Here is a 13,943-nt window from a genome sequence, read left to right as displayed (position 1 = left end):
GTTCTTTTTACTTGCAGCTTAAGCGCATTAAATGATACTTATTGTTTTTCTTAACTTTCTTCGTGTTTTCTTGTATTTATTATTATTATTATTATTATTATTATTATATATATATATATATCGTTGTCTGAAGTTCAAAATAATGGCTCGGATGATACAATATTAAAGTAGTAAAATGTGAGCTATTTCACTTCCCTTTAAATTTTAAAAAGTGATAAGTAGCCAAATGTGGCAAGCTTTTTTTACCAAACACCTGATATATTTCTTTGGAGTAATCTTGCCATTCAGGTGAGTGACTTAGATGTAGTTGGTTCTTTTAAGAAAATTAAATTATACTCCAATCTCTTTCTTCTGTTATGGAGAGTGCCATACGTAATCTCTGCCAATTGTGAGTTTTATTTATTTTCATTTCGTTTTATTTTATTCTATAATCTTTATATATTTAAAACAAAAAAAAATTAAAATTGATCACTAATTGATTCACTAATTTCAGTTTGAGTACTTCTTATATCTTAGTTTTAATATTCTTACAACTGTCAAATTTAACTAATTATCTATAGTACTACTAAAATCTACTAAATTAAAATAAAAATTGTCTTATATTCAGGCATGAAAGTTTTCAGCTTTTACTCTGAAATCAGCTTTTTTCAAAACTTTTTAAGCTCCATACATTTATTAATTTCATAATGTTTGATTGTGTTTATATAGAATTCAGCTTTTTTTGCTAACTGGTTCTTTCATCCCTGTATATTGGTATCAATATTAACAGCGTTTCAAGATGTAAACGTTTTTAATAGTTTTTATTATTTCTTGAAATATTTATGTCGATAAACGAAAATTAAAACTATATGGAAAAATAATTTTAGGGGATAAATGGAAGATTGTATTTCGATTTGATTTTAAGAAAGAGAATAATAATAATTAAAAAAACACGTTAATGTAGTATCAAAATATCTGTTACAGTTATATGATTAGCAAATATATATATTTGTGATATTTGTCCTACACAAATTTAATTAAATAATTATAAAAATTCATAAAATGCATTTAAATGAGCTGCTTATTTATGATTGAGTATTTTATCAATGTAGCCTTTTTTTTTAAATATGTAATTATTAGCTAATATTAGTCGAAGTTATCTTTGGAACTTTCTTATAATATTTCTTTTTATAAATTAAAACCTTAAAAATATTTGATCCAGTTTAAAATTGCATTTTAATTTTGTTATGTTCTATTGACAAAATTAGATTTAATAAAAATTGATTAATTTCAGTTTGAAATTCCATTTTTATTTAAGTTCTACTTACAAAATTTGATTTACTAAAAGTTGATAAATTGCTTTTTCTTAAACATACTGAAAATATTTATTGAATTTTTGGAGAAAAAAAACTCTTAATATTTGCTGTTCCATAGTTTTTCCGAGTATGCAGTGTTATTTTTATGATAAATTTAAAATCAACAATTTCTACTATTGATTAAAAATGACATAATTTCATGTTTGAACTTATTGGAGTTTACATTATTTACATAATTTTATTATTTAAAAATAAAATAAATTCCATTATTTGCAATCCCTCAAGAAGTTAGCTTTCTTTCAGTGAATACGTCTCCCACAGCCCCGAGGTTTCAAAATATTTTATATCTTTTTTTTTTCTCACTTTGTTTATAACACCGTTTAATTTCGTTACATTTCTTTCATCAGTATTGTTATCGCCTTGATGCCGATTCATGTAGAATAAACTATATATATAAACACAGTTTATTATGATCTAAGTTTTTCTTTTTTTGTAAAAATTTGCGAAGCACATGTGCGAAAAGCGTATATTGCATTATTTATAAACATTAAATGCGAGGCTTTGTTTGCTCTACATCCACAGTTTTTTAATCAGTCACATTAACTGTTATTTACTCACGTATTAAATTATCAATTTTAAATGTAAAGTAAATTACTCAAAAGTGTCAATTTTTACTTGACATTGCTTTCTTATCTATTCAAAATTAAATTTTTATAAGCTATTCAATCGTTAAGTATTGTTGATTTTACAAGTTTTATAATTAAATTTCTAATTCAGAATAATATATTTCGAAGCAGTATAAAATTACCTGCAGATTTTAGTTATTTTGTAGTTGGCAACAGTGTTGAAAGAGTTAAGTTTTTTTTTTTTTATTTTTTTTTTACAAAATTTCGTATTAAACGAGAAATTGCGTATTTAATCTTCATTATTTTTATTCTAATTTTTATTTTATTTGACATTGTAAGGAAAAATTTGTTTTACAAATTTCAATTTTTTCTTAAATTTTAATTTTTGGATAGATATATTAGTAAATTGATTGATGTTTGTCATATGCTTGTTTTTTTTCTTTATTATTATTTTTTTTTATTGCTTTTGTGCTGTGTTGTGTTTTTATTAGATATTGATACCACGATCCCGAAGTGTGTATACTAATAAAATTTTTATTATTTTTATTTTGTTTACTTTTTCTTTTAGTTTTATCGACGACATAATTTGTAAACCGTTTCATTTTGCTATTTCGTATAAGTCTCCCCACCCCTCATTCTTTCTAGAGTTAGCATCAATATAGATCAGTGGTTTCCAACTGGCGGCCCGGGGGCCGCATCCGGCCCGCAAAGCTTTTTTTTTGTGGCCCGCGAACTAAAATTTATTAGTTGTCATTTTTTTGCATACAATTTGCGTAAAAAATCTGTATGGGTTTGAAATACTTTTCTCGTTAATAAAAACCTAATTTCTTCGTTTCTGTGAAATTTAACATACTATCAGTGCAAAAAATTTATTTCTCAGGTTTAACATCTAAGAAAATATTTATTCAAATACAAAAATAATCGTGTATGTTGCACTTTTTTATTTCATTTTTTTTTTTTGTATTTTGTGAATATAATTTAGCATGTGTGTATCAGAAATTTTCACGAAGATATTCTCCGATTTAAATTTTTGAAACCACTCATTTTGGACGAAAATATTTACACACGCATTTGTTAAATTTAAATTTAAAATTTAAGTATCTATTCTCTGATGGTTGCAGCAGGCAAACCTCAATTTTGTCATTGAACATTTTGTGTGCTACTGTGTAAGTTTTTATACCAACCTTTTTAAAGTTTTATATCTTAACAATTAGATATCTGTTGCACATTAATTGTTTAATACATAGGTGTACATTAAAGTTATTGTAGCCAGGATTTTTTAATACGCAATGAAATATTTTTAAAAATCTGCTTCTTATTTTAATTTGCAATTCAATACTTTCGTTTTGTACAAATTGATAAAACTCTGACAGTAAAATTTAATGTTCGTTCAAACATAAGAGTCCTACATAAAATTTTGATAAAGTTTCGGCCCGATTTGTGTTTTTAATTGTGTCCCCCGGCCTCATGTAAGTTGGAAACCCCTGATATAGATATTTTTAAATCTTACGCTACAAAACTTTACATTCAGTCTGATGTAACCTACATTTATATGATACAGTTAAGAATCCATTGTGTCTGCAAAAAATTTAGCTTTCGAGTTATGGTGTTGTGTTTCAACTTGCATTTTCGCTTTCCTTTCACTTTTCTGTCCTTTTAGAAAATGTTACTGAGGTATTTATTGGTTATATGTTGGCGATTGTCGCCTCTGTTGTTGCCTAGTTGCCGCTTGCTAGAAAATTTGGTCGTCGTAGAAACTATTCAAGAATATTCAGATATTAAAACGTTATTGATAAGATTTTTTATTTCTTCAGTTATTTTACGTCTAAGTTGAGGACTTCTTTTTTACGTCCCGTCATTCAGTTTTGCAAAAATTATTAAGTTGCGGTGATTTTTTTTAATATTAAAAAGATGGTGCACTGGTTCGGTGATTCGAATCACCAATTTAGAGCTGTGATGGCACACGGGATAGAGCGTTCACCTTCCAATGAAGTAAACCGGGTTAGAATCAATAGCTCTGGAGGTACTGATCCAAAAGTTTCTTTGTCTTCTAGATTGGTTCAAAATTGCAAGGCTACGGAGTTGAACATTAGAAGTCATAAACCCAAATATGGGTTGGCTGTTTAATGACGGATAAAATAAAATAAAGTATACAAATAGAGCGGTGATGGCTCAGGGGATAGAGCGATCGAATCCTAGCGATGGCTTGTCAATACGAATTCCGCATCCAGCTTGCACCGATCACAGTGCTGATGTGAAATATCCTCAGTGGTAGACAGATCATGGGTTAGAGTCCCCTTGCCGTCATACTAACCGTGGGAGGTTCTCGTGGTCTTCTACTCCAAGTGACGCAAATGCGGGTTAGTTCCATCAAAAGTCCTCCACGAAAGCAAATTTCTCCCAATACTTGATCCAGGAGTTCCCTTGTCTTCTGGGTTGGGTTCAAAATAACAAGGCTACGGAGTTCGACATTAGTAGTCGTAAACCCAAAATTGAGATGCTGTTCAGCGATGGTTATAAAATATAATATAGAATTATAAAATAAAATCACCAAATCAAAACTCATTCGAATCATCAGAGTGAACTGATTTTATTGATTCGAATCACTTTGATGATTCGTTTTGCCCAACTTTAGAAAAAGAGCGTACGGTTATAATATCTAATATAAAATTATAAAATAAAATCACCCAAATTAAAACTCATTCGAATCAACAGTGATTCGGTCGGTTTTTGATTCGAATCACTTACTGATTCGATTCAACAACTGATTTGAATCAGTAAATGATTCGAATCAGTGATAGATTCGAATCATCAGGGTGAACTGATTCTATTGATTCGTATCACTTTGATGATTCGTTTTGCCCAACTCTAGAAAAAGAGCGTAGAAAAGAGCGTACGGTTATAAAATATAATATAAAATTATAAAATAAAATCACCAAAATCAAAACTCGTTCGAATCAACAGTGATTTGGTCGGTTATTGATTCGAATCACTTACTGATTCGATTCTACAACTGATTTGAATCTGTAAATGATTCGAATCGGTGACAGATTCGAATCATCAAAGTGAACTGATTCTATTGATTGATTCGTATCTCTTTGATGATTCGTTTTGCCCAACTCTGGAAAAAGAGCGTTATATCCAAATGCACGACATAACGAATGATTTCCAGTTTTACATATTCAAATATTCATTTTTTTTCTTCAGACAATTTATTCAAAATAAGGAAGCTAAAAGACAATTTACGGTTTCTTCCTACTACTATATATTATTCATAAAGATATTTCATTCGATCGATTTGAGATCAAGTTCATGCTATACGGCCGGCCGCTTTTCAATGATCGGCTTTTCATTATCCAAATGGACTCCCCCAGGCACATCGGTCTATTAACTCGAAAGGCATTTGACCTTATAACAATTTTCCACTTGACATATTTTGACTATCTATTATTGATTCTTGTAGTCATAGGTAATAATGGAATGGATTAATTTTTGCGAAAACTCACACGGTTTTTATGCATTGCGTAGTGGTTGACAATTTTTCCGGCTACCCTATATAACGGAATTCCGACTTTGTAAATAAAAGCAATTGTGTTAAGTAATAAGTTTTGAGAAATATTTAATAAGATGATCTCTAACAGTTTAGCTGTAAAGGAAAAAAAATGAATGGCTGTTTTATTTTGATTTTAACCATCGTTGAACAGCCGACCCAATTTTTGGGTTTAGCGTAAGAATATATACACTGGGTTTTAACATAAGAAAATATGATTAATAAAAAATGACCTATAAATGTATTTTTAAGGAAAGCAATATTTTAATTTTATTTATGAATCATATTTTAACATTATAACTGTCGCCAGTCCAATTTTGGGTTTATGATTACTAATCTTCAACTTCGTAACCTTGTAATTTTGAACCCAATCCAGAAGACAAGGGAACTCTCTTATCAAGTATTGGGAGAAATGTGCCTTCGTAGAGGACTTTTTGATGAAACTAATCCGCATTTGCATAACCAAGGAGGGGAAGACCACGGGAACCTCCCATGGTTAGCCTGACGGCAAGGGGACTCTAACCCATGATCCGTCTACCACTGAAGATATTTCTTTTCAACACAGTGGTCGGTTCAAGCCGGATGTGGAATTCGTATCGATGAGTCATCGCTGGGATTCGAACCCGGTTCACCTTACTGGAAGGCGAACGCTCTATCCCCTGAGCCATCACGGCTTTTATGGATGGATTTTATTTTATTTTATAACCGTTGTTGAACAGCCGACTCAATTATGGGTTTTGCGAATACTCATATTCAACTCCGTATCCTTGTAATTTTGAACTGAATCCAGAAGACAAGGAAATGGGAGAAATGTGCCTTCGTAGAGGACTTTTTGATGAAACTAATCCGCATTTGCATAACCAGGGAGGGGAAGACCACGGGAACCTCCTACGGCTAGCCTAACGGTAAGGGGTTTCTAATCCACGATCCGTCCACCACTGAAGATATTTCACGTCAGCACTGTGGTCGGTTCAAGCCGGATGTGGAATTCGTATCGATAAGTCATCGCTGGGATTCGAACCCGATTCACCTCATTGGAAGGCGAACGCTCTATCCGAAGAGCCATCACGGCTTTTATGGATGGATTTTATTTTATTTTATAACCGTTGTTGAACAGCCGACTCATATTCAACTCCGTATCCTTGTAATTTTGAACTGAATCCGGAAGACAAGGAAATGGGAGAAATGTGCCTTCGTAGAGGACTTTTTGATGAAACTAATCCGCATTTGCATAACCAGGGAGGGGAAGACCACGGGAACCTCCTACGGCTAGCCTAACGGTAAGGGGTTTCTAATCCACGATCCGTCCACCACTGAAGATATTTCACGTCAGCACTGTGGTCGGTTCAAGCCGGATGTGGAATTCGTATCGATAAGTCATCGCTGGGATTCGAACCCGATTCACCTCATTGGAAGGCGAACGCTCTATCCGAAGAGCCATCACGGCTTTTATGGATGGATTTTATTTTATTTTATAACCGTTGTTGAACAGCCGACTCATATTCAACTCCGTATCCTTGTAATTTTGAACTGAATCCGGAAGACAAGGAAATGGGACAAATGTGCCTTCGTAGAGGACTTTTTGATGAAACTAATCCGCATTTGCATAACCAGGGAGGGGAAGACCACGGGAACCTCCTACGGCTAGCCTAACGGTAAGGGGACTCTCCAATTATTTCTGTTATGATACTATTAAGATCTATAAGTTAATCATTTTTAAGAAAATCATTTTTCTAAGTTAATTTTTTTGAAATAACATTTAAATTTAAAAGTTTATTGTTATAACAAATTTGGTGAGTTCACAGCTGTAATTTAATATTTTTGCTTACCAAACGAACGGATGTATTTTAAGTACAATTTTTGCATTCATAACAAGTTGAAAGTTATATGAGGAAAATAGACGAAAACTAGGGTCCCTTAATGTTACTTTCACATATTGTATATTTCGCTATATATTTGAAACTTTTAAACAAAATGAAAACATTTTGCATACAGTTATAAAATTCATCAGTTTATCCAAAGATATTTCCATGTTAAAAAATAGCTTTTAATATTTTGTGGTATCATTTTATTTAATAAGGGTTATAAAATATTTTGAATTGTAAGGCTTAATTATTAGCATCACATCTTTACGTTGGTAATTTTAAATTACAAAATACGAAGTTTGAACGAAATTTAGTCTGATAGTTTGAGTTATCAAGCTTTAAAAATATGACCTTCTTAAAAAAAATGATAACTCAGAAACTATTCAACCGATCTTCTTCTATGTTCGTTAATTAATAAAGTAGATCTAGGCTGTTATCAGCAATCAACCTAAAATTAATGAAAATTGTGACTACGCCTACTTGTAAATTATTTCTTTCTTTCTTATTTAATGATATTCTGTACCATTGCGACTGGATTTTTTTTAAAAAAAGTAAATATTTGAGCCACTTTGGTTTATTAGACTGATCGTTTTCCAATGAAGTAACCCAGGTTCTAATTCCAGCAATAGCTTGTCTATATAAATTCTACTTCCGATTCGAACTGACCACTATGCAAACGTAAAATATCCTTAGCAGTAGACGGATCATGGATTGGAATTCTCTTACCTTCAGGCACACTGGGAGAGGTTTTCGTGGTTTTCCTTCTCACGTAACGCTAATGCAGGTTAGTTTCATCAAAATGTCCTCCACGAAGGCTAGTTTGTTCCGATGCGTAAACCAAGAGTTCCTTTGTCTTCTGGGTTGGGTTCAAAATTACAAGGTATTGTTAGTTCGTAAACCCAATGATGGGTTGGCTATCGGTCGGTTCTGAAATTGAATAAAATAGAATATTTTAAATATTTAGAAAATTTTTTATAAAAATACATCTCCAATTATGATATTTTCCCCTTAAGTAAAATCATAAGAATTTATATATTTGTTATTTTTCTCATATTTTCGTTAGTCCATAAATTGCGTAAAGACGAAATTGCTTTTAAAATAAAAGAAATTTAATTCCAAATGGTTTGAAAAAAAAAATTATTGATTTTCTTCATTTTGAAATGATGCTTCATCATCATTAAAGGGCACTGGTTACAAATGGGCAAAACTTAGCCCAATACTTACAACTCACTACAGTTATTAAAATAGCATATTATTAGATAAAATGTGTTAGTTCATATGACGAATGAGCCTTTAAAAACTTATTTGTTTTAAATTAAAAAAAAATATTTGATATATATAACAATAAAAGTAAAAAAGAAAAAGATATGTTTAAAAAATCTCTAATACTTTATAAAGGAAAAATAAGTATATAAAACTATGAACTTCGAAAAAAAAAAAGATATATTTTTTTTTTGGTGTAATGTAAGCTGTTAATGAAATGACTGATGTTAATTTTTTAGTTCTTCTGTCAATTAAAAATATTTTTTAAAAAAATTTTTTTAATAAAAACTTTTTGAGTTAGATTATAATTTACTTCATATAATAAAAAATAATATACAGTGAAACCTGCCAAGTTGACCACCCTTGTAAGTTGGGCACCTGCATAAGTTGACCTCAATTATCAAGAACGGAATTTTTCCTATATAATATAAAGAAGCAAAACCTTTGTAGCTTGATCACCTGTCCATCTTGTATGTTGACCACTGAAATAAGTCAATTTTGTCTAGGGGTATTATGAAATTCTATTCTAAAACCCTCATAAATTGACCAGAAAAAAAAATCAGAAAATTTTCTGCCATTTTTGCAATGTATATTGAAATTTCACTTGTTTGGTGAAATAGTGTAAAAAGCTAATCTAAACCCTTTTGTGAGTTGACCATCCGGGGAAACTGTAAGGGGTCAGCTTTTGACCATTTCTTTCATCCGTTCATTGAAAACAGGTGTGTTAGTTGAAAAGTTGCTCTTCCAGTTGTAATAGTGAGCCTTTGAATAAATGAATGCTCTGAAATATGCTTTGATCCATTATTTATGGTCTGATCTTTCAGTGTAGTAAATAAATTTTAAAGTGTTCAAATAATTTTATTTTGTTAAAGTTTTCAAATTGCATGTTTTCGTGTTCTGATATTTTAAGAAATTATACTTATTAAACACTTCACATGCATAACTAACGAAATATTTTTTTTAGAAAAAATTAGTTAAATATTAGAATTATATGTTTCAAATTGAAGTTATTCAGGTTTAAACACATTTCTTAAGATATTCATTTGCATATTTTCTGAATAAAATTTTTAAGTCAAGTAAAAAAAAAAAATTTAATATACAGCAACATGATACAGGAAACAAAAAAGTGAACAATGACCCACCCCCTCTATAAGTTGACCACTTGTCTAAGTTGACCGCTAAAACAATGCACCACAAGTGGTCAACTAACACAAGTTTTACTGTATACGTTTTAACGTTTCTGTCCTCTTCAACCTTAAATAGGAGTAGTATTCGATCATATAGAAGGCCATAAAAAATCGGAAGCCTCCCCTCTAGACTGTTGATCTCTGATTATCTTTTGGTTCTTTTTTATAGTTGTTCTTATACCTCAAATTAAATAAATATTAACATAATTTTTTTGAGGAAAATTTACGAGCCATTTTATAATTGACGTCATATAATTAAAAAATGCTTTTGAATGCTTGTCCTCGTTAGATAATAAAAAGCTTGGGAGATATTTTAAGTTTGGAATAATAATCGCTGATCAATTCTAAAACCAGATTCCGAGGTAGGCCAACCAAACCCGTCTATGGGTGGATAGCATTGACATGGCATTGAGGGTAAAAAAATTAAATTTACAAGTTAAATAACCGTAATATGTATAAAAGTAAACTTCCTGTTTTATTTGAATTATATGTATCTCTGTCTCGGCCAACTTTTGTCTACTCTAATTAATTTAGAATGTCGTAAGTATTATTTTCTCAAATCCTCCTTAATATTTATTATATTACATTTTATGTGAATACGGCCTTTGCTCTGTTTTTCAGGCAACGTTTGTCACAGTTTTTCTATTTGTATAATTTTCCGTTTTAAATTGATAAGATTTTTTTCCACTAATTGCTCACCGTGAGATCTATTCTTTTAAATCGTAAATGAATTTTTCATTATCATTTTTACAGAAACTTAGCTTTTTACATTGGACTATAAGTAGGTTTGAATGATTAACACTTAAAATTGAAGCTTATTTCGGCTTCACTATTCAACTTTGTTTTCTTTGAACTAAACTCTCAACTTAGTTTACTTCAATTTTGTTAGTTCGCCAACATCTGTGATGTTAAGTAAGTTTGAATAGTTAACACTTAAAATTGAAGCTTATTTCGGCTTAACTTTGTTTGAAGTATACTCTGAACTTAGTTTACTTCAATTTTGTTAGTTCGCCAACATCTGTAATTAAGTTTCCTTTTTTTCCGTTTATCTTTTGATGATTTAATAAGTTATAATTTTCTTCGCACGTGAGTTTATATGATGTTTTTCACTTATCATAAAATACAATTGGGTATTATATGAGTCGCTCAGAAGCCAATGCGGTTAAGTCCAAAACACAACAATTGAGAAAATTAATGTTTTTTGATACATTAGTTTTTAAAATTCCTGGTTTATTAATTTAATTAGAAAAGTGTATAAACTCTTTTTTCGAGGTGTAAACTCTGCAAAAAACAAGATATGTACAGGATATGTAAATAAAAACGTAAGTATTTATTGAAATAATGACAGCATCTTAAAAATTTTAGGACTTATACCTTTTGGCAGCTGAAAAAGATAAGAAATTTATGTCTTCTAGTATAAACGAACTTCGATTTTTCTCAATCATCACTAGATACAGCGACTAACAGAAAATAAACTGTTGGATTATTTCAAAAATTGTTTTTTACTTCAAAACTAAAGTGGCACTTTTCTTTGTTTTAGGAAATCAAAAAAAAAATTTAAAAAAATAAAAAATACCACATTTTAAAAAAATACTACGAAAAATACCATACCCCTTTTTTTGGTGAAAAAATACTACCGTAGTATTAAAAATACTACGTCTGGCAACCCTGGTTACTATGAATTTCTTGTTTTTCAGTGTTACCAACAAATATCGAAAGAAGAAGAATAATTTAATTTTTATTTCAAAAATTATGTAACAAAATATTGATAAAAGGTGGACTTATTCACAATGGCTTCTGAAATTATTATACAATATATTCAGAAGCTATTAAAAAAATTGCTGTCTAACCTAGAAAAAAGTAACCAACGAGTAAATCCTTTAATAACTAAGAAGATTATTATTTATTTCATCGAAATTTCCAAAAATCAGAAAATATCAAAAAATGGACTTAACCGCATTGGCTTCTGAGCGGCTCATATAAAAAAAACACAACTACTTCCACTTAGTAGGAATAACATTTACCATGACGCAATGCTAAATTCTATGCCACTATCCACATAAATGCCACTATCCACATAAATCAATTATTAATCAAAAATCGAATATCAATTACTTTTCTTTATAATGCAATAAAATCTGGCGAGCAGCTATTTAAACGATCAAACACTTCGTTTGTTTATTTGTGGCTTGAAGTTAAGCTCGCAGAAAATGCCGTTCATGGGTTAAATTTAGTAGGAATAGCACAACCTGTGACGTAGGCTATAGTATACCCAATTCAATTTTATAGAAATGAATTCGTTGTTTTTTTTTGTCGCCATTTTTAAGTTAGATTTGTATACATTTAATCTCTTTTAAACAACCTTTTTTAGTGACATGAATTTATTTTAATGATCAATAAATTTGGTCATGATTGCAATTAAATTAGTTTTGTTTTGTTTCTTAAGTTTTTTTTTAAGTATGTAATTATTATTATTATTATTAAATATGTACTTCACAAAATTTCTGATGGATACACTGTTGCAAGCTAACTTATGGTTTCAAATTTTTTATTCAGCTAAATTTTTTAAAATCTTACTTTCAATAAAATTTTTAAGAAAATTAATTTAAATCCTCTTATAGTTAGTAATGGAATTAATATAAATTTTTATTTATATTTAAATAGATTCAAAATACTTTTCATTGGATCTGAAGGATCAACTGATTAAAAAAATTTATTTTATGACCGCAATTTTGTTGTTGTAAAAATTATGTCATTTGTTCAACCATTTCGGTTGGTAATAAAATGTTGAGATATTTTACCTTTCCTTCGAGTAAATAAGAGTTTATACGGGATACCATAATGGGATAACTGTAACTATAATGGAATACCTGCAAATGAGGTAGTGTGGGTATCTCGCTCCTGATTGGTTGTTAAAACGTGGCTTTTGTTTACGTTAGTAACTGTTCTTCCCATTCTGTTTCGAACAAGCCAAGCCCTTTAAGCATCAATTCTCTTAGGTGACACATTTTATATTCTTTCACAAAGATTTACATTCTTTCACAATTCTTAACACAAAGACAGACACGAAGCTATGTAGAACATAAACAAACTAATTATGCATCGAAGTTGCCAGGTACACAAAACGAGAATATATCACGTGTTGCACTAAAATACATAAACAAATAATAAATCTAAATTAAATAAAAGATGTAGACGGGAAAGAATTATATTTCAACAAATTCCATGTGTGATACGAAGCTGTATTTAATTAACTTCACGTTAATTAACATTCTAACTTATGTGGAGAAACTTAGCTTTTCTCCACATAATCGTTTGCTTATATTTAATTTGCTTATAAACAATCAGCTGGCACTGACGTCATGCGTGACGTGTGTGGATTTTGTGATCTTCTTGAACTGCAAGTACCCAATAATCGAATATCGCCAATATTATCGTAATGTATATATCGCCAATATTATATACATTACGATAATTTTTAAATACGATATTGTGTGTTGTTAAATTTTATTTGGGTAACGAAAATATTATGACCAATGTAAAAATAATATAAATCAATTAATTTGGAAAAATAAGAGGGCGACTTAAATATCAATATTATAGAGAATACATCGTGATATTAAAATTCGTACTTGTCGACTAAAGGGACTAATGTTCTTGTTGTAAACAACTCTGAAAAATAGTCGCCAACACATGGTCTTTATAATTGATAAGTACCTAATTTTTAAAGAACATGATGATATCGTCCGTTGCATATTTCATCAATTTAAAAAAATTAAAGCATTCATTATAGTTTTTTTAAAAGAAAAGATCTTATCAATACAAATTTGAATTATTCTTGATGAACAACAAAAAACTGTAATGTAAAGATAGAGAAACTGTTTATCAAATTTTCTATCACCGAGGCCTATCACTTTCTGTTTCTTTTTTAATATCGCTATCTTATTTGCATTTTTTTTCAAAGTATCGCCGTTTTTTTGTTTGGGAAGTAAATATACTTAAATTTCAAATCTATTGAATGTCTTTCAACCGGAACTTAAATCACAAGTGCAGATCCTCATTCTTACGTTGTTATTATTATACGTGTTTCAGTTTGGGAAAATCTATTTTCAGTTTAGGATAAATAGATTATACGTCGTGACAAGATTTTTCACTTT

The 13,943-nt window shown here is 30.0% G+C and overlaps 1 protein-coding gene across 4 annotated transcripts in view; it reads left to right on the top strand.

The window, feature by feature from the left end:
* The window catches only part of mmy (UDP-N-acetylglucosamine pyrophosphorylase mmy), a 57,824-nt gene that overhangs the window by 17,897 nt on the left and 25,984 nt on the right, over positions 1-13,943 (top strand). Inside the window, exon 1 of one of the 4 annotated variants that reach the window (XM_087161742.1) lies at positions 247-388. The exons of 2 other annotated variants lie outside the window; for them this stretch is intronic. In XM_087161742.1, coding sequence (XP_087017868.1) covers positions 357-388 — 32 coding nt within the window. In that variant the 5' untranslated portion in view covers positions 247-356. Of the gene's footprint in view, positions 1-246; positions 389-10,303; positions 10,327-13,943 lie in introns of those variants that run through there. One more of the 4 variants, XM_087161743.1, reaches the window with a different exon arrangement.

This window comes from Parasteatoda tepidariorum, chromosome 4, assembly GCF_982258835.1.
Source record: "Parasteatoda tepidariorum strain Cologne lab strain chromosome 4, Ptep-v5.0, whole genome shotgun sequence".
In the NCBI taxonomy this organism is placed as follows: domain Eukaryota; kingdom Metazoa; phylum Arthropoda; class Arachnida; order Araneae; family Theridiidae; genus Parasteatoda; species Parasteatoda tepidariorum.
Note: the sequence above shows the minus strand (reverse complement) of the source record. Positions and strands in the feature narration are given on the sequence as shown.